This window comes from Rhinolophus hipposideros (assembly GCF_964194185.1).
Source record: "Rhinolophus hipposideros genome assembly, chromosome: 2".
In the NCBI taxonomy this organism is placed as follows: Eukaryota; Metazoa; Chordata; class Mammalia; order Chiroptera; family Rhinolophidae; genus Rhinolophus; species Rhinolophus hipposideros.
Genome location: NC_138048.1, coordinates 109634334 through 109655823, shown reverse-complemented (window position 1 = coordinate 109655823; position 21490 = coordinate 109634334). Strand labels below are relative to the sequence as shown.

The following is a 21490-nucleotide window of genomic DNA, read 5'->3' as shown; positions in this document are numbered from 1 at the left end:
CGGCTTCCTGGCCCCACTGGACACAGGCTGTGCCCAGAGCTGGCCCGAGGGGAGTGGGGTGGGGTGGGGGGAGCGCCAAGCCTCACTGGTGACAGGGCGGTACTCACAGGAGCTGGAGCCTCTGTGTGGCTTTCATGCGGCTCAGCTCGGCAGGCCGGGGCACGCTGCTCGCCCTGCTGTGGACAGAGACGGTGTCAGGACGCTCACGTTTTACCCGTAACTTCCAGGAGCGCGCTCTGAGGTCGGGACCCACACAGGGCTCTCGGATCCCACAGGACCAGCATGACTCTGGGAGGGCAGGTGGCCTCTCAGGGAGAGGGACCAATGGGGCCAGAGAAAACACCAGGAGGCCTCATCTTTAATTCATGCTTCTTTTAAAACAGGCATGAAAGGCAGTCTGGCCCACCCAGGACTTTCCCTTCACCCTGGCTCAGCCTGACATGGTCCCGACTGTCCCTCCAGGACACTGCACTCCGCTCCTCCCACACTGACCCCACCCCTGTGCCCATCTGGACATGAGTCCCTTGCCCACCACCCACAACTCTCCCCGGGCCCATGTTTGCAGAACTGGGCTCAGGACTCCCTCCCTCTGGCCGGCGCCCCCAGCAGGTGAAAGTCAGAACAGGGTCCAGCACGGCCTGCCCCAAAGGCAGCGACCATGGACCTCCAGTCCCACTTATTACAAGGGGAACGACAGGCGGGCTTCCCACGAATTAAGGACACTGCACACCACCAGGCCGGTGACTCGCCCATGACCCAGTGGCAGGCACTGGGGCTTTGACACGCCAGAGCCAACCGTCCACCCCCACTGTCCAGGCAGGTCTGGGCTCGGGCTTATCTCCCGGCTGGAGAGCCCCGGGCTGGACTGACGCCCTCAGAGCGTCTGGTCTGGTTCTGGCCGCAGGGCCAAGTTGGGTGGATATGCGTGCTTTAAAACACCCCCGTGGCATGAACCCTCCTGTAGGGCACAACTTCCTCCCTGGCTCTAAGTGCTGCCCTGCAGAAAGCCAGAAAGAGGGCTTCCTGTGAGAAACAAGCGGGGCCTGCTCCAGGGGCTCCTAGAGGTGGCGGTATGGGGACCGCTGCCTCGTGAAATGGGGAAGAGGCTCCACAGGGCGAGTCAGCAGGAGGCTCAGCAGGAAACGAGACTGCACGGAAGGACTGAGGCGAAGCCTGCCTGTCCCCCGTCACCAGCACGCTGCCTGTCCACCTGGGGATCTGCTCGGCAAGATCCCCGCACGCTGTCACATGTGGGAGAGGGCGGCTGGCAGCTCCAAGTCTAGGACTCTCCTGGGCCCTCGCCTGTGCATGTCTCCCCAGCCGTCTTTAATCTGTATCGTACCGCCCTAATAAACCATAACCGAGTGTGGCAACCTTCCGGAAAATTAGCAAGCCTAAGCATGGTTTGGGAGCCCCAGACTTGCAACTGGTGTTCAAAGCGAGGACGGTCTTGTAACTGTCCTGACGTGGCAGGACATGCCCGGGTGAGTGTGCACATGTGTATGTCCTTGACTTGTCGGCAGAGAGCACCTAGAAACGCCGCCTCTCCTGCAGCGCAGGTCGTGCTTTCTTACGCCACTCCCAACAGAAGGAGCCCGTCTCGCTGGAGAAACACTGAACGCAGGAAATGCCCACGATGAGCCCTGAGCACCTGGCACCGCCTGCGAGGAAGGAAGGGCTCCAAACCAAAACGGGCTCCTGGGTGTGTGGGAGCCAGGAGCCCGTGGAAGAGCTCCCAGCGGCCAGAGCTGGAGCAGGCCCAGCCTCAGCACATCGTGGTGGATTCCAGCCCCGAGCCTAAAATCAACATCCATGCGTCACACAGACGTGAATGAACGACTGACGAGTCTGTGAGGAGAAGAGGAAACTTCCGTGCAGACGTTCCACGTGCCTTCTGTGGCCGCCCCGTCCTCCGGGAGGGACACACCATCCCCTTAGGTGTGGGCTGTGCAGGGTGACCTCCGGCCACAAAGGACGGGGGGAAAAGTGGTGTGGAGTGGAGGGGCTGGACAGACTCCCCTCCGCTAGGGCCCCGGTCAGCACCAAGGATGGTCATGGTGATGAGACGGAGCCTTGATGTGTGATGGGAACGCACGTGACCGCTATGGCCTCCCTCCCGGCAACCCGTGTCCCCAGTCCAATCACGAGAAGTCATCATGCTGACCCCAGGGGAGGGACATCCTACAAAATGCCCTCCTCACCACGGTCAAGGTCACCAAGGCCATCAAGAAAAGTCTCAGAAACTGTGGGGCCGGCCCAGTGGCTCACGTGGTTGGAGCACTGCGTTCCCAACGCCGAGGTTGCGGGTTCGATGGGTGCTGTGAGCTGCGCCTCTACAGCTAAGATTGTGAACAACGGCTCTCCCTGGAGCTGGGCTGGGGTGAGCAGCCGGAGGTCAGCATGAGCTGCCCCGGGCTGCTGTGCTGCCAGGAGCGGCCAGTGTGAGTGGCCGGCAGCCGGAGAGAGCTGCCGTGAACCATCGTGAGCGGCTAACTGACAACTGGCGACCGACCGCCTCAGCCGGGGGAGCGCACAGCTCATGACACCAGCACGGGCCAGGGAGCTGAGTCCTCCACAACTAGACTGAGAGACAAGGGCTGGAACTGGAGTGGGGGGGGACACAGGAGAAAGGGTGGGGGGAAAAAGTCTGCGAAGCTGTCACAGCCCAAAGGAGCCCTAAGGGGACACGGTGACCAAATGTCATGTAGTGTCCTGGATGGGATGCTGACAGAACAAGGACAGTACGTTGAAAACATCTAAATACCCCAGAGTGTCAGTCAGTTCTCACATTTGTTACTTATGTGTCAGTACTGGACCCTTAACTGTGACACAGGTACCACAATGACATAAAGCGTTACTCAGGGAAACCGAGTGTGAGGCCATGGGAAGTGCCTCCGCCACTTTCCTGTGAATCCATAACTATTCTAAAAGCACATTTAATCAAACAAACAGCCGACGCACTGAGTGGGGATGGTGACCCCGTCAGATGGGGACTCAGTGGCTGAGGGGCCAGCTGGGAACCTTCCCGCACCAGCGCCTCTGAGCCCCAATAAGCTCAGCAGCTCGGGCGGCCATCTCCCCTCGGGCCCCAGCACATGCTCAGATGAGGAACTGGAAGCAGGAAGAACAGCTGACCAGTCACATTTCTGTTCCAGAACCGGATGGAAGCTGCACCTCAGGCTCAACTCCAGTGTCCCCTCGCCTGGTCCCAATGTCCTGGGTGTCCCCACTTTAGGACCCGACCTGGGACCATCTGGCTCTGCAGTGGTGGCCTGAGCAAGTTTCCGCCATCCCGGCTGTGAAAAGATGAGGCCCAGGCCCTCTCTCCTCAGAGGGAAAGTCAGTGGGTAAGAACTTTTTTCAACAGCAAAACGAGAGACGACAGTAAAGCATGAAGGGCGGGCGACGCAGCCAGAAACGTCCTCAAGTCTTTCCCGAGCCCCTGCCAACCAGCCGCCTCCGGGGGCCAGGCCGGGCTTCTTCCAGCACCACGTCATAGGGAGCAGAAAGAGCCCCAAAAAACGTGTGGTTCCGGGGAGGGAGGGGACAGACCCAGGGGTGGCGTTGGCAGTGGCTGCCACTTGGCAGTGCCCTCCAGGCAAGCCGGTGGTGTGGCACCTGGCACTTCCATGCCGGCCCGGCCACTCGCCCCCTGGAGAGCCACTGCCTGCTCCGCTGAGGCTCCGGCCAGGGAGCCCGGGTCTCTCCTGTGTCAGGACCGGCTGAAGCGCTCGCTGGCCCTGGCCCGCCCGCCCCTCCTCAGCTCTGGAAACAGGCAACAGCTGCAGCGATAAGCAGCCAGCCCTGTCCTGGCTGTCGCAGCCCCGTCGCTCTCCAGGCAGCTGAAGATGGACACTCACCTTCTGGCGTGCGGCCGCCGGGTGCCAGCCTCCAGTTCCAGCAGCTCGGGGAGGGCATCCCGCAGGGGCTGCAGGTCCCCCACAACCACGGTGGCCCGCCGCCTCCGCTCCGCCTGGCGCTTCTGCTCGGCCAGCTTTATGGCTTCGATTTCTGAGGAAGGGGCATGGGGTTAGGGGATGGCCTCACGGGCGGGCAGGCCGCTCTTTTCTGTCCTGCCGGCACCTCCAAGCTGCCGGGAAGCTGGGAGGAGGGCTGGCTCTGAGCTATTTTCTGCCTGATCAAAGTCGGCTTTTTATTACAGGCTTGATGATGAGACTGGAGCCGCAGGCATGGAGACTTGTCCTCCTGAAAAGGGACTGGGGCCCGGTGGCCTGGCCACGTGGGGGGTAGGGGAAGCCACAGTCACATAGGTGGATGGGGGTATCACCTCCTCTGCTGGGAGAGTCCCCGCAGGAGGTGGTGACAGGAGGTGACAGCGGGGGAGAAGCCGGGAGTCGGACTCCTGACCATGAACCGGGTCAGAGGGACCGAGCTGTGGGGGTGTCACAGAAGGGAAGGGGGCCTGGAAGTGCCAGGGGGTGAGGCGGTAGTCGGGGCAGCAGCCTGGGCCCTGGACAACACACAGCTTATGATTTGATTTCCATTTTAAAAGGTATTCATTTCAAAACTGCTAATAAAACATGAATGCGTGACTTCCACAGTGGGGCTCGTGGAATATGCCGGCTTCTGGCTTGTGTGCAGATCTCGGACAGAGGCCCTCCCTCCCCAGGGAGCCATGGCAGGCCAGTGGCTCAAACCCCGCCAGAGGCGACGCCCACAGGCGGCCGGAGGCTGCAGCACCGACTGAGCAGTGCTCACGCTTAACCTGCTCTGCGTCATGTTTCCTCTATATAAAGAGGCTCGGTACTAAAAACGCTCCGCAATGAGGACAGTGAGATGTGGGGAGAGAAGACCATCTCACCCTCAAACCCTGCACGGTCTGTTGGGCTATAAATAACGGGGTGCAGACTGAATCACACCTAAACAGGGAACTAAAGCTGCCTTCCTGACAAACGGCCGGGTGGACTCCCAGCGGGCCCCTCCAGAGCGACAATGCCCACGCGGGGATGGCTGTCCCCTTGTGTGAGGTGGTGACTGCAGCCTGGCCCTTCAGAGGTCGTGGACGCCTGTCAGCCCGCAGGGCAGGGGTAGGAGGTGATGACAGTACAGCATCCAGAAGGGCCATGGTGGCCACCAGGAACAGAATGGGGCTGAGAAGAACCGGGGGCGTGGATGGGAAGCCCCACACGAGGACAGACTCAGGAAAGCCCCCGATTAACGCAGAGAGCGTGCGTCGGGCCCTAGGAAGTGTGTGAAAGGTGAAAGCATGTGGGAACCCTGAAAAGCACTGTCAGAAGAGGAGAATTTCCAGAAACTGACCATATTCATCATCTACCAGGGAGAAGCGCCTGGCAGGCTTCCCAGAAGCCAGCGGGGGCCAGCTCCTTTCCTCACCCAGCCTGTAGTCGGGGCAGCGCGGCCCAGAGCAAGCTTGGAAAGGCCCACCCTGACTGGGCCCAAGGCAGGACACACACCTGGTCCCTACCACGGTCCTGTTAGGAGTGGCCCGGAGGCCCTGTGTAGCAAGGTTGTTCACCTGGCCCAAAGAGCTGAGTCTGGGGCACAGACTGCCCTTCTTCCCGAGCCCCACGCCATCCCTCAGGGGGTTATCAGCATTTGAAAGATGACAAATCGGGACTTCCCATCCTGCCAGAATGGGGGTAAACAGTTTGCTCAGCACCTCATCACACCAAGCGCCTCTTTCCAGAGTTCAAGCACTCTGGGTAAGCAGGACCAGGGGCCTGGGCTGGGGGGCTTGGGCTGGCAGCTTCAGGCTGGGGGCCTGGGCTGGGGCCCTGGGATAGGGAAGAACTGGGAGGGGTGAGCTCCAAAGCCGCCATTCCCTCACAGGTTAGGCTGGCAGACCCAGTGCCACCGCCACATGGGACAAAGGACAGCAAAGCAGAGTCCCGTGGCTCCCAGGATGACCAGCAAACTCTAAACAAATCCAAGTCAGAGCATTTTAAATTAACGCGTGGTGTCCAACAGGGGGTGTCTGAGGCATGCAAGGACGGTTCACGCGGGGAACGTCTGCCAGGTGGCCTGCTGCAGTGGCCACTCAGAGGGCAAGGCACAGTCACGGGAAGTGCCAGGAAGAACCCGACTGAACTTACTGTCCACTCACGATAAAAGCAAACAGCAGAACGTCCCCGATCTGACCAGGAGCCTGCAGAATGTCACATGTGTGCTGAAACGCCACCACACTCCGTTATGAGGCAAAATGGGAAAAGGACGACTGCAGCCTAAGCTGTCACAGCCGGCGGCTCAGCGCCCAGGGTGGTGGAAGAGCAAGCCTCCGCCTAGGGACACACCAGCTGTCAAGACAGCCCCCGGGAGCCAGCTCCACCTACCCACCCTACAGCCTCAGTCAAACCTCAACAGGACTTTCACCAAACCTGCAGAGTTGTTCCAAATCTTATTTTTAAGATCAAATGCGTAAGAATAACCGACACATTTTTGGAAAAAATATGCAACAAGAGAGTTGGCCTACTGGATATTAAAAGCAAATTGTGAAAGGACAGAAATGCAAACAGACCCACAAGCGGGGGGACCTCACAGGAGGCAAGGCCTGGACGAGGCACCTTAACCGACTGCTGACAGGCCCTCTTGGGAGGAGGGTGGGTCCCTCCCTCTACAATTCCTAAAAATTAATCACCCCAGAATTAAACATGACAAGTCAAACATAAAGAGGAATCAAAGAACAAACAAACACAGGAAGAGCAGCTCAATTCCACTGCAAATCAAGGAAAATGACAACGCTGGATGCCATTTGTCACCTGTCAGACCAGCAGATACCAAGTGTGAGCAGTCTGGGGACCCCGGGGGCGAGTGCCGGACACTGGCGGACACCTGGGTGAGGGCAGCCAGACGGGAGGTGCTGGGGCCACTGAGGTGGGCAGTCTGTCTGGCAGGGCCTCATGGACCTGCCTCCCGCTCTGGGTGCTGGGGACACAAGTGAATGGGAGGGAGCAGAGTGAAGGCTGGCAGCGGGGGAGGCCGCGTGGGGAAGGGCGTGTGGAAGCCACGGGAAAAGTCCACACACACCATGCATCATCAAGCCCACCTCAGCACACACACACAAGTGAGGAGCGAGGTCTGCTAGTCTCATGTCACACCACCAGCCAGTGTTCCCTCCTGAACAGAAAGCCAAATGGGAGTCTGCTAGTGAGTGTCTGTGTGATAACTTATTTTATTTGTAATTAAAACATTACTCTGCCCTCAGAGTTGGATCCCAGCCCGGTGGATGGAATGCCGACAATGGTGAGAACCATGCATTTCAGGGGTGTCACTTCCGTGCCTATCGGCTTGGCCCAGGGGCGTTCTCAGTGCCCTCTCCGCTGGCCCCCGCTCCTCCATTCCTCTGCCCTATGCCCCACACAGCCTGCGCCCTCCCCCTCTAGCCGGAGACAGCAGTGCAGGGAGGCAGGAGGGAGAGCTCAGGCATTGACTGCCCGGGTCCCTGCCTCCTGGCTGTCCTCTGAGGCCCAGACCCTGCTAAACCCTCTTCTGGGAGGGTGACTCCTGCAGGCCAGGCTGGTCCCGGTTTCCTGAGCACCTCCACTTGCCCTCTCCACGCCTCTGGACCTCATCTGGGCATAGTCCCATCATTAACTTCTCTGCAGGAAACCCATTTGAGGGTGCCGGCCCTAGACTGACCCACAGGCTGCCGTCTGTCCCACAAGGAGCAGGTTTTCACGGCCAGCCCTCTAGTGAGCAAACAGGGAAAAGTCCCTTCTATCAACTCAGGCCTAGAGCAGCAAGTCTGAAGCAATGACAGTTAGGGGGGCACCTCCAGCCGCCTGGTGGGGGGGCTCATTCACCCTAAGTGGTTTAATTTAAATCTAGCTTGAGGTGCAACCAGAGAGTATTTCATATGCAAATCAGGCCGCCAAAACCAACCCCGGGCTATGCTACAGGCGGGAAACGTTTATGGGCTGAAACCTGCCTTTCTATATGATACCCAGGAGGGCTGGTGCCAGCTCCCTGAAAGCCCTCCCATGTCCCATAATGATTCAGAGGACAGACAACCAGAGAAGCTTCCCTGTCATTCCCCCTTACTTCCCAGCCCGTGTCTGCTAACCTACAGAAAACTGCAGGCAAGTCCACTGTAAGGCGGGCCTCTGCATGCATGAGGGCCCCTTATTTTATGCACCACTGTGGCCTGGGGTCCCCTCCTGAACAAAGCAGCTCATAGGACACTAGCATGACCCCCACCCCGCTCCCCAAGACCAGGAGCAATTCTCACGTCTTCTCTCAACACTGCACCCAAGATTGGAGCCACTGCAACAAGAAGACTTGAAAACGTAAGTTTGGGTGGAAGATGTAAAACTGGCTCTATTTTAAATGGTTTGAGAATTTATGTAAAAAATTCTAAGGGAGCTACAGAATAACTGCCAGAACTAATACACGATTTTAGCAAGGTCAGAGATACAAAACTAATATTTAAAAATATACTTTTATGTTCTAACAGAAAACTGGAAAATGAAGCTCTTGAGGATTCCACTTGTAACAGCTTAAAAACTGAAAAACAGTAATGAGCTTATCAAAAAACCCATGTCTGACTCTACCTACACAGCAGATGACAGAAACTAAAGAAAATCTAAATAACTGGACAGATATACCAAGTCCATGGACTTAAAGAGTCAACATTGTTAAAATGGCAGCTCTCCCAAAATTAACCGTATAGAAATCCCAACCATAATCCCAACTAGATTTTTGGTGGTGGTGGTGGTGGTGGTGGCGGCTTTTAAGAAATTGGCAGGCCGGTGGTAAAATGTACACGGAAGTGCCAAGGAGCTGGACTCCCAGTAGCAATCTTAACACAGAAGAACTAAGACATAGGACTTCCATTATCTGAGTCACGACTTATTCTGAAGTGACCGCCATGCAGACTGCCTGGTACTTGCTGAGGTTCAACAAGCAGGAGGAGGCCATGTGACTTGGCACAAAGACACCAAAGCAAGCGAATGAGGAAACAAGTCTTCGCAACAGGGCTGGAACAACTGACTATCCACACTGAAAAAAAAGAAAAACCCAAGAGAACTTAACCAGTACCTCACACCACAGACAAACAGCAATTCAACAGGGATCAGAAACTCGAAGCCAACACTATAGTTTTTGGAAGACCATAATGGCATCTTCATAACTTGGGATGGCCAAAAATTTCTGTGAGAGGGAGAGAGAGAGAGAGAGAGAGAGAGAGAGACACACACACACACACACACGTTAAGAAAACTCAAAATTTACCTTCCAGTCATCAAAAAAAAAAAAAATCGTTAAGAAAATGCATAAGCAAGTCACCACCTGGAATAAAATGATCAGCAACACACACCTGCCCCAGGCCTGGTGCGCAGGACGAGACCTCTTGGAGCTCAGTAACGAGAAGGGAAAGGGCCTCTCCGCACAGCGCAGTCAGAGGACACACGAGCGGGCATCAGCAGCACGTGAAGACGGTGGGCTGTGGCCATGAGCATCAGCCCCAACAGAGCCACCCCCACCCCAAGCCAGGCTGTGGTCAGAGCTCCAACGTCGGTGTGGAGTGCAAATGTATAATCACGTTACAGAAACGTCTGGTAGCTGCTTGTAAAACTAAACATACGAGTACCCTATGACCCAGCGTTCCATTCCCAAGTATTTACCCAAGAGAAATGAAAACATACGTCCACAAAAAGACTTGTAAAGAATGTTCACAGCAGCCTTAGTCAGAGTGGCTAAGAGAAAAGGCCAGGTGTCCGCCAGCAGGAAAGTGGGCACCACACGCTATGTCCATATAAAGAAGCGCTTCTCAGCAACAGAAAGGCACGGCCCCAGCCTCAGGCAGCACAACAGATTTCGAAAACCAGGAGAGCCCATTCTACGTGACTGCATTCCCACGCCGTCCAGAGCAGTGACCCCGTGGTGCTTCACGGGGACCCACGAAGACCACACAATGGCTCTCTCTGGGGCAGGTGGGGACAGTGAGGTTCTGTATCCTAAAAGGGATTTTGGTTGCACGGGTGTATGCATTTGTCACGCTTAAGATTTGCATTTCGTTGCATGTAAATTTTACCTCAAAATAAAAATAAAAAGAATCATTAGCAAATACTGAACTCTAGCAGAAGTCTTTGTGAGAAAGTGTACTGATGTCTGCAACTTATCTGAAGACAACATGTGGGTCGGTGGGTGGACAGAAAGATGGGATGGACACGTGAACAGTATGTGACAAAGAAGTGTCCATTGTCAAATCTAGGCGGGGGAAACGGTGTCCACTATAAAATCCCTACTTCCCCGTACAACATTTTTCATAATAAAATATTAAGTAAAATCAACTTGGGAAATGGTAGCTAAAGATACATTCAGAGGGTGATTTACAGCCCTTCACTCCTAAACAAAACATAAAAATAAATGGCTAAGCAATTCAAACAATCCTAAGGAGAGCAAGAACAGGGTACTAAAATAACAGAAACTAATAATTTTAGAAAAGAAAACAACAGGATTGACAAGTAAATATAAGAATTAAGTCTTGGAATGGAAGAGACAAAAACTAATCAAACATTAAAGAAGGTAAATACCAGTAAAGATGATGAACAGGATACTTAATAAGGGGAACCAACAACCCTTTCCTAAAAACGTTGAGATTTAATTAGACGACTTCATGGGAAAATATGAGTGGCCACGACTGACTCCAATAGTAAAACAAAGACCAACCGCCATGGAAGAAAACTTAAACGTCACCAAAGAACTGTAACCCCCTCTGCAAAGACTATCTGCACAACTCCACGGCACTGACCATGACAAAGAAAATGAGGAATGGATCAGTTCCTGAAGAAATATCCAAAGTGTGATGGAAAAATAAATAATCGTAGAAGAAATGCACAAAATTAAAAATGTGTACTTTTGGCCGGCCCGGTGGCTCAGGCGGTTGGAGCTCCGTGCTCCTAACTCCGAAGGCTGCCGGTTCGATTCCCACATGGGCCAGTGGGCTCTCAACCACAAAGTTGCCGGTTCAACTCCTCGAGTCCCACAAGGGATGGTGGGCTGCGCCCCCTGCAACTAAGAGTGAACATGGCACCTTGGGCTGAGCTGCCACTGAGCTCCCGGATGGCTCAGTTGGTTGGAGTGCGTCCTCTCAACCATAAGGTTGCTGGTTCGACTCCCGCAAGGGATTGTGGGCTGTGCCCCCTGCAACTAGCAACGGCAAGTGGACCTGGAACTGAGCTGCGCCCTCCACAACTAAGACTGAAAGGACAACTTGACCTTGAAAAAGACCTGGAAGTACACACTGTTCTCCAATACAGTCCTGTTCCCCTTCCCCCCCACCCCAAAAAAGTGTACTTTCTTTAAAGCCTTTAAGGAAAAAATAACGCACAAATAACGCACATCATACTTTAACCGTGTGAAAACACAAATAAGAAAGGACAGTTGTCCCTCGGTATCCACGGGGCGTGGGCTCCAGGGCCCACCGAGGGGACCGATGTCCACAGACACTCATGGTCTTCTATTAAACGGGACACTGCTTGCAGGTAACCCACACACACCTTCCCGGGTACTTGAAGTCACCTCTAGGGTACTGATGACACCTGATACGCGATAAATGCTGTGTCAGCAGTCGTTGCACTGGGTTGTTTAGGGCATAACGATAGACTTGGTCAACGGTGGACCGAACACACCACGGTGGTCCCCTAAGATGACAATGGAGCAGGAAGAGTCCCATCACCTGGTGACGTCGTAGTGCTAAATAAACCTACCGCGCTGCCAGTCGTGTGACAGCCTGGCACATACACACTGTGAGATCACAGACGACATGTCACTGGCCTACACAGTCATTTTTAGGCTGTCCTCTTTCTACCTAAAGTCTGTTACACAGGGGCCGAGTCATGTGGCCGTAGCCTCATCATCTCGGGTTGCCATCTCCGTGCCTGACCGGACTTGGTGCCCTGCGGCCCAGGGTGGCACAGCCTGTCCTGCCCAAGGTGCCTTCCCTCAGGACACCGTCCTTAAGTGGTGCGTGACTGTATGTTCCGTCAAGGTTGCTGACCTCGGATGCGGAACCCACGAACACCGAGGCCGACTGCATTCCAAGTTAATTTAAAGTCAGCAGGGTCACACTAAAAACATGAGAGTAAGAAAAAAAACCACAAAATAATCTTCACAAGAAAATCTTTAGAAAAACATCAGCAAATATTCAGCGTCATGAAAAATAGTTAACTGTTTTCCAAAAGAAAACCAGTGGGAGTGGCCCCGGGCCTGCTGCGAGGCGCGTGGCTGGCAGCGCATGAGCAAACCCACCCTCCCAGAGGTGCAGGGAGAAGGCCAGTGACCCCACAGGTCCCACATCCTCGCACACACGGCACTGTCGCCCAGACCCACGTGGGACACCCACCCTTCACATAGCTCCGTGTCCTTAAGTGCTCGCAACCAGCACGTAGCACTTGTAACTACAAATGCATCGTGGGGCCAAAAACAATCGTCTTACACACAAGGAGCTGAGGGCAGCGACTTCTGGGGACCATTTCCTAGGGAGGAGTCAGTCAAGGCTTTGCAGAAGCTCCTACCGGGTGACAGGACCACCCCCTGCGGGCCATCTGCTGGCCCATCGCAGGCCATCCCCGGCATGCGGTCAGGCCACCCATGGCCCCAGACCACCCACCAGCCACTGCTGTGGCCCCACCAAGGTGCGGGTTGGCCGCGGGGGCCCCGGAAGGGAGCCTGTGCCGCCTAGGACACAAGGAGGCACTCACTCTGCAGCCACCTCTCGCGTCTCAGCTTCCGTTTCTCCTTCTTGGGCAAAACAGCCTTTGTCTCAGCACCTGAGGACAGAGCACAGGACACAGCACACGTGGGTGACTGAAGCGTCCTCTTCCCCACAGACAACACCCGAAGCTCCCCACCCATGGAGCCAGGAACAGAGCTGGGGACACCGTGGTGCATGTCACAGGTCAGGAGGGCGCCCCAAGCACAGCTGCCCTCTGAGGCAAGCCTGGCTCTCACCCACGCTCCCTCCCCACCATGACCCCAGGATGACCTTCAGGAGCACAGCCAAGGGACTGCCACACAACTCACGAGGACAAGAGAACTGGGCGGGGGCCCCACGGCACCAAGGGTCCCCTTCTGTTGAGCCCAGGACCTGGCCTCACGGTCCCCGACTGCTTGGGATGTCTCTGAGGCGCTGCCCGAAGCTAGGGGACTCACTCAGGTGAGCGCAATCTGAGCAAACGGGTCCCACGCCTGTCATCGATCTATCAGCTAATAAGAAAACCCACCCTCTATGCGTGCCTTGTTCCGGAGCCCTGTTTACCCTCGCCTGCCCAAGTGGGGACGTGTCCCCAGCCTCACCTGCCAGCGTGAGGGCGTGGAGCACAACACATACCTTCTCCTTTGTCCCCAGAACACCTGTCATCGAAGCACAGGCCACCCAGTGGACCCTCCCACTGCCCGCCCTGCACCCACTCGGCTCCTGTCCTGTCTGCCCAGCACTGGCCAGTCTGACATCCTGGTGACGTCACCAGCCCAGGTCTGTGGCCTCCCTCCTCATGAGCCTGTCCTCACCTGTCCACTAAGGTGGGCTCAAGTCTGTCCCCCAAGTTTGTCGTTCAAGCCCTAATTGCAGCACCTCAGAATGTGACAGTTTTAGGGGAGGGTCTTTCATGAGGTCATTGAGATCAAATGAGGTCTCTGGGGTGGGCCCTGATCCAACATGACAGGTGTCCTCGTAAGAGGAAGCAATCAGGACACAGAAACACAGGGACGAGCACGTGAGGACACAGAGCTGACGCCGTCTGCACGCCCAGGAGCGGCCTCAGCAGGCACAGCCCTGGGACATGTGGATCTCGGCCTCCGGCCTCCAGGAATCGGAGAGAATGAACGTCTGCTATTTGAGCCCCTGGTCTGTGGTACTTGTTCTGGCTGCTCGAGCCAACACACCCGCCTTCTCCCGAGTGACACGGAGCACTGCGCTTCCCGCCATCAGCCAGGCCCAGGTCCCCTTCCCTGTAACCATGCCACATGTGACCCTCGTCTGCCCAGTCCCCATGAGGAAATGCAGTCCTCATGGGGCACCTTTCTGTGAGCCCATGACGAGTCCCACTTTGCAGATGAGAAAAGCGAGGCTCAGAGAGGCCGAGTTGAGGAGAACTGCTGTGGACCAGGCCTGGAACAGAGTACGACAAGTTGGGCCCACAGCCAGGGGCCTCTGCGGCAGGCAGAGGCGGGGCGAGGCACAGGACCCTGGTCCCCAGGTGGCACACTCGGGGTGGGAGGGCCGAGAGGCCGCGGGGTGCCGCACCCTGGGCACGAGCCACCGCCCAACGCTGCCAGACCTGACTCCCAGCCAGACCAAGAGCCACCCTATGTCGGCAGAAGCCGTGGTGTGGCCTGAGGAGGCTCGGGCAGTGCCAGCTGGTGCAGCAGGCGGCATTGGGCTCCCGGGCACAGGCTGGAGCAGCCAGTGGGGAAGCTGCCCGCGGCCAGCGTGCATGCGGCCCGGGCCTGGGGTGGGGGCGGGTGCTGCCAGGCCTGGGAGCACGAAGACCACGTGGTCCGACTGCTGTGTGCCCACGTCAGGGCTGTGGCACGCGGGCAGGCATACAGGCGGGAAGACGCGGGGGGGAGACAGACACTGGAGGCGGCTGGCAGCGTGTCTGCCTCCAGGCGGCCCCACCTCCTGGCCTTAGCGGTCCCCAGAGGTAAGGTGACTCCAGCCCAGTCACTACACACGTGCCCACGCCTCACTCTTCGTTAGTTCCCGCACCTTCTCCTGGTGCCGCAGCACAGCCAGGGCATCTGAGAAGCAAGTCCTATCACGCATGTGGTGATGCTGTGCGCCAGGAACTCGTGTAAACCCTGCAGCCCGTGACGGCAGGGAATGTCACCCCTTGTCCAAGGCAGGTCATTGTGCTGAGCCTCCTGGTCAGACACCCTGCAGCTGACCTACTGGCCTCCTCACCCCCGACTCCCAGCCCCCACCACTAGGAAGCAGCGACTCGTTCCTCAGTCGCTGCTGAGGATGGCGGGGGGCCGGGGGGAGTGAGGGCGTGAACAGGGCCCAGGGCTCAGCGCAGGCAGTGGGGATCGGCTGCTCTTCCAGCTGCTCTGAGTGACAGACCCCCCCCACAGCCGGGCACAGCATCCGTATGAGGCACGGGGGAGGGGCGGCCGGGTGCAGGGCAGGAGGCAGGAGGGCATCTGGGCAGCCTGTGTGGGTGTCAGAGGCCTGGGGGTGGGGCGTGACGTGTCCCCGTGGCCCCACACAGTGTCTGACCATGAATGGTGCCCATAGGGAGTGAGGGACATCTGTCTGGGGTGTGAGACCGAGCGGTGGGGGCCAGCGACAGGACAGGGCTGACCCACACGTCCCCCAGGAGAAGGCAGACGGTGGCTTCAGAGGGAAGCATGATAACAAGACGTGCGTGGGCAGCTCTCTTACACTATCCTGCAACTGTCTATAATTCTGAGTTAATTTCAAAACAAAACGTTTCTAAGCAGTGGCGGTGGCCCAAATCGTGACACCCTGTACCTGAGCACACAGGCAGACGCCTGTGCAGTGACCGCTGCCCAGCACCCATCTCCACGGCACGGGGACAGGGCCCAAACACGCCGTGCCGCGACACAGCAGATGGTGAGGAAGGTTCCAGCCCTCCAGGAGTACGGGACCGCAGGTGGCTGGGCTGCAGGGCTGAACTTGGGGAAGTCCCGGGCCCCGGGGGGCAAGCAGGCACTGTCCCCGACCAGGCACAGGTGGCCAGGAGCCCCGCTCACCTCAGCATCCCTGCCAGGGGCGCCAGGGCGTCTGGAAGGTTCCAGAAGCCACAGTGTGGAATGAGACAGAGGGAGGGGATAGGTGGCTGAGCCCTAAGCACAGGCCGTGCCAGCACAGGCCTCGGGCAGTGAGCACTGGTCCACACGCCCTGCAGGAACCCGCCTCACAAACGGCTAGGACACCCACCTTGTCAGCTTCCAGGCCTTGGCAACAGCCCCCACCCTCGGGCCCAGCCAAAGGCGCCTGCAGTAACCTCAGGCGTGGATCAAAATGGTACCTAGCACCCAGAGGCATGGACTGGGACAGACTCAGGCACAGGTTGCTTTGTCAGGAAAAGCCAAAGGCGAGATGCCACTGTGTGTAGCAAAGTGATGGGCTCTGAAGCTCTGACTATATACAGACACTGCCTGGGCAGCTACCTGACCCAGCTGAGCCTCAGTCTTCTCACCCATAAAATGGGAGTGCAACCAGGCCCAGCGTGTCGGTGAGGTCCGTAACCCTGCTCTCCGTTCTTATGAAGGAGCTCCAAAAAACAGAATGAAGACCAAGTCCAAACAAGCAAACCCGCCTGCCTGCCCCAGTGCCACCCCTGCCAGGCGGCCTAGTCCCTCTCCCAGTCCTCATCAAGTCACCATGACTGTTGCCAGTGCAGGACAGTCGGAGGACAGGAAATGGTTTTGCAGGCGTTGCATTTCGGGGGGCTATGATTAATGGGAGACCACGTGACTACGTCCTAGTGGAACTGTAAGGAAAACCAACAAGCAATCGGCTTTTCTGTAAACGACGTCAAGAAGCTGTGCGAAAGGACCTGGGCACAGGCAGCAGGAGGAAACTGCAGGCTACGGAACAGCTGCAGATGCAGGCTGCTGTGACCTGAGCCACAAAATGCAACGTTGCTCACAAGGCATCACGCGATACTCACGGTCTCTTCACAGCTTCTTAGTAAATGCAACCTAAAACACACATCTGGGGAGAAACAAAGCAGGACTTGTTCACCTCCCTCTTATATCATAATAAGGTCCCAACACATGAAATACGTCAATACAAAATAAAGCCACAAAAGTACTACAAAAAGCACAGAAAAGTTACAAAACAAAGAAAACAGATATGACTACGTACAAATTGAAAATCCTTGCAGGGGAAAAAAATAACACAAACTGAAAAGGCACTACCGAAGGGGGGCAAACGCGCAGATAACAAAAGAGGTCCTTCCTATATAAACAGCTTTTCCAAAGCAGTAAGAAAAGCCTAGGAGAAAACGAGGAAAAGGGCACAAGTGGACAGCGGATGGAGAAACAGGCTACCGGACGCTGGTTCTAAGGAAGAGGACGCTTTCCACAGCAGAGCCTGCTGTCCAGCCTCCCAGCACGGGCCGCTCTGTGCGCCACAGGCACAGCCGAGGCAGACTCGTGCAGGCTGAGTGGGCAGGAGCTCCCACGGGCAGCATCCAAGAAGGCAAACTGACCCGCCCACCGGCATGTTCAATGTGCGCTTGTTTGACTCAGCAATTCCACTGCTCGGTTTTCACCTAAAGACACACTTCCTCAGGTCCACAAAGCTGTGTGGACACAGCCATTCCCCGAAGTGCTGGTCTCGTCCTCCCACAAACCGGGACACCTTGAAAAGGAATGAGGCCACTGTGTGCTGAGCGTGGCCAAAACCGTGTGTGGGGAAGAGAGGCCAGGGCATGCCCCATGTGCCAGGACGCGTGCCGCACCCAGGCCCTGCCCTGACTTTTCACGGGCACGCGGGCCACGCTCCAGCTTACTAACAAGGAGTTGGTGGTGTGACACGGGCACAGGAGGTGCAGCTTCCCTCGGGGACACCCAGAGGGGAGGTCGGCGAGCACCAGGCAGCTGGAGCAGAGCCAGAACACAGGAGGACCACAAACAGGTGGCCACCCACGGAGCGGGCAGCTGCAGGAACAGGGTCCCTTCGTTTGCTCTTTGCCAGGGTTCCTTCATTATTTAACGGCACCTGTGTGATTAGGGGGCCAGTTAAAAACCCAAAGATATAAAGCACTGGAGACACACTGCACTAATCAGAGACACGTCCTGAAGACACCTGGCACCTCACAGAGCCCATGGCCCACATCAACCTGTCCCCAAAACATACCTCGAGCCTGACTGCTAAGGCAGCCTTCGCTGATGAGACACCTCTCCTAGGATGAGCTCAGGGCCCCAGAGCGCTGAGCACATTAGAAGCACACAGTCCAAAGCCCAGGGCTGACTTCCAACACGGCCATGGTGCAGCTTCTGCGGCTGGAGAGGGTTGTGGGAAGGCTGTCTTCCTCCAGAGGTGGGCCTGGGGGACACAGTGGTCCCTGGGGGTGCAGGGCCTGGCCTCCAGTGCTCCCGTCTGGGCACACGGTCCTGCCCCAGCACAATGGGAGCGAGTCCTGTCACCTTCCCAGGTTTCCAACAGGAGGGACACGCTCAGCGCGAGCTCAGGCCACTCTGGGTGCTGCTGGGTGGCCGGCTCCTTGCCCTTCAGGCCCGACCACCGGCACCTCCCTCAACGCAGCCCAGCCCAGCGTGCACACATATGTCCTCACAGGTGCCCACGCACCAGGGGCCAGAGCTGGGAAGCACAGAGTGGGACACGACACGGCTGCATCCTGTCCCAAACTGGAAGGGGGGGGATTCACGCACAGGACAGGGTGCACCCACACTGACCTCCCCAAGTCGACACAGACAGGGTAGGACCAGGCCCCACTCCACCAAGGAGGAGGCAGGGACCTCCCGACCCCCCCAGCCCCATAGCGCTCACCCTGCCCCAGTCCTTCCCCCGAAAGCGCCCAGGCAGGCTCCTCCAGGGGCTGCCTCGTTACCCTTCCCTTCCCTTCCTCAGTTTGTTAAAGACCAAGCTCCACGCAGACCAGGGAGAAGAGCCCGCAATGGGGCCCCTCCCGTGGCCCCCAGGTCACTGCAGGCCCAGAAACGCAGTGTGTGGGCACAGGCTGCTACAGACCCAGAGCCAGAAGTCCATACCTGCACTCCCGCAGGCAGCCAGGAAACCAGGCTTCAGGCCCCGCTGGCCAGGATGGCCCTGGAGGCAGTGGGGCCCCAAGGACCTACTCCCCATAACAGCCAGCCAGGGCCCAGGAGACCGGCAAGGAGCTCGCAGCCAGCAGCCGGTGACCTCCAACAGCGGACAGCACACACACAGCAAAGAAACAGGCTCCCAAACGTGGTAAATGCCACCACTCAAGACCCCAGGATGTCCCTCCGCTGTCTTCAGGGGGCCCACACCAGGTGGTCTGCCCTGTGGAGCAGTAATCCCCTCTGCACGTCACCCCCTTCTTCGATTTCCCTTTCACAGCTGGGGGTAAGGGACGTGGGCCAGCGCAGTGCTTCCTACCAGACTTCAAGGCTGAGGAAAGGGCAACAGTCTTTGAGGGGGGCTTTATGAAAACCGTGAGCAACCCTGAAAGCCCTCGGTTCCATCTGCTAGAGCCCTGACTTCGGAGCTCCTCTGGAAGCAGGACCTCTGGGGCAGGACCCCTGGGGAAGGACCCCTGGGGCAGGATCTCTGGGGGCAGGACCCCTGGGGCAGGACCTTTGGGGGCAGGACCCCTGGGGCAGGACCTCTGGGGACAGAACCCCTGGGACAACCTCTGGGGACAGGACCCCTGGGGCAGGACCCCTAGGACAGGACCTCTGGGGACAGGACCCCTGGGACAACCTCTGGGGACAGGACCCTTGGGGCAGGACCCCTGGGGCAGGACCTCTGGGACAGGACCCCTGAGACAACCTCTGGGGGCAGGACCCAGGGACAGGATGGCCTCTCCCTTCGGACAGGCCTGAACGGAGTGCAGCTTGCCTGCCCTCTGCTGGGCAGCCCACACCTGCACCTACTTGGGACAACGCCAGAGGAAACCACGGCTGTGGGGAGGTCAGTCGGCTGTGGGGAGGTCAGTCGGAGGCAGAGAGGGACGCTCAGATAGGGGATGGAGCCACCAGGCTGCAGAGCCCAAGGCCCAGGGCTCTCCCTGCCGGGGGGTCTCAGCTCAGTAAAGAGACAGTGAGGGCAGCCTATGCGCTCCGAGCAACCCTCCAGCAAGGTCCCTCCCTGCGCCTCCTTGTCCACTCCCCACCGCCACTTCCCCAGCCTGTCCCATCATAGAGCCGGCAGACACGCTTCCATGTGCCCTTTGGGGACGGGGCCTCCAAGCCGTGCGGACTGCACCCCCAGCCGTACTGACAGCGCTCCCTCCCTCCGCCCCCTGCTCCCACCTCCCTAACCAGGCCCGCCCCCTCTAGGTGAGCCTCACCCTGCCCAGCTCTCTGGGCTCAGAGTCTAGGCGCCCGCCATGTCCAGCCCAGGCCACAGGACCAAGTACTAACCCCCCCACGCCCCCGTGCGTGTGTGGGAACAGACTGGTTTTCTGCGACTTGTCAGCATAAAGGAGTAAAGGACTAGAACTAGAATGGGCCGGGTGGTGACCTGTGCAGGGAGGGGGAACCCGCCACACGCCCCCAAGTCCCCACCCCAAGAGAGGACACAGCTGCTTCGTGGGGGTGGGGGGTAAGGAGAGCAGGACATGAGCCCAGGGGCCCTGACCTTCAGGGCAAAGCTGAGCTCCGGTGGTGGTGGAGGGGTGCGGTCGTCTGCAGCGGGAGCTGGGCTGGTGGGGGTGGGGGGCTGCCAGAGGACTTGGCGTGTGGTGGGGGCTCCAGCACTGCACCTCGCAGGAAGCTTGGAGCCCCTGCCGAGAATCAGAAGGCCCCTGAGTGAGCAGGAGGGAAAGGGGGCAGACTGGGCCCCTCGGCCAGGGCTCCAAAGGCTCCGTGCAAACTCCGGGGAGAAGCCAGCAGCGCAGCACTCATAGGCTCACAGCGGCCCACTCACACCTAGGGGCTCGGGCAGGGGGTGAGCACACATCTGCATGGAGGAGGGGAGCACCCCCCCACCCTGGAGGGGCTCATGGGGGACACAGCGGACATGTGTCCACTCGGGCCAAGGGTCCATGAGCAGGCCAGGACCCCCCCAGTGCAGCACTGCTGGGCGGGGCAGCAGGGGTTAGGAGAGGGGAGGACAGGCAGACAGGCGGCCAGGCCCTGCCTTCACATCTTCACACCCAGAGGGTCACTGAGCGGCGGCCAGAGTCATCGCATGCCGCTTTCCATATGACCTGCACCTGCCTGGCGCCTGGGGACCCTGAGGCCCATTGTCCCCTTGTGGAACCCAGGCACTGGCCAATCAGGAGGCAGAGCGGAGGAAGAGGGGCTGGAAAAGAGGAAGGCGTGGGCGGGGAGAGGCTGAGACAGACCTGCTCGGGGAACTCAGGGCTGTCTGGCCACCTCGGGGCGCCCTCAGGGCCTCCAGGAGACCCGGGAGGACTCGGAGGAGCACAGCTCAGAACCCAGGGCCCATACAGGCTCCTGGGTCGTTGCACGGAGTCGAGGCGCTGGGGCTTTGGTGCTCCCGTAGCTGCCAGGCGGGGCCCACCAGGCTCTGGGACAGGGTCCTGACGTGGGAGCATAAGGCCCTGGAGGGCGGAGACAACGGGCCAGCAGGTCTGCAATGGGGCCCAGTGACGCTGGTGCTGGCCCGGGCCACCCCGAGGTGGGTCCCTTGCAGGTGGGTCATAGAATGGGAAGCTACAACGATGTCCCACAGGGACCCATCCAGTGGCGCCAGAGGGGGGCCCTGATGTCCCTCCCATTCCCAGGTGGGGCCTCACTGCTCTGAGCTCAGCCACGGGAGGGGCTGGACTGCAGTGGGATCCGCCCCCTCCCCCGCAAGGCCGTCAGTGACAGGGAACAAAGTGAGCCAGCCCCCACTGACATG

At 58.2% G+C, this 21490-nt stretch overlaps 1 protein-coding gene across 10 annotated transcripts in view; it reads right to left on the bottom strand.

The window, feature by feature from the left end:
- SLX9 (SLX9 ribosome biogenesis factor) overlaps positions 1-21490 on the bottom strand; it is an 87290-nt gene that overhangs the window by 53661 nt on the left and 12139 nt on the right. For 9 of the 10 annotated variants that reach the window (XR_013994821.1, XR_013994822.1, XR_013994823.1 and 6 more), the window contains exons 3-5: positions 12681-12749; positions 3861-4011; positions 108-176 (exon numbers count right to left, since the gene is read on the bottom strand). Coding sequence is in view for 1 of the 10 variants with exons in the window: in XM_081071403.1 (XP_080927529.1) it covers positions 108-176; positions 3861-4011; positions 12681-12749 (289 nt within the window). In the remaining 9 variants the exon portion in view is untranslated. The remainder of the gene's footprint in view (positions 1-107; positions 177-3860; positions 4012-12680; positions 12750-21490) is intronic. The other variant, XR_013994820.1, reaches the window with a different exon arrangement.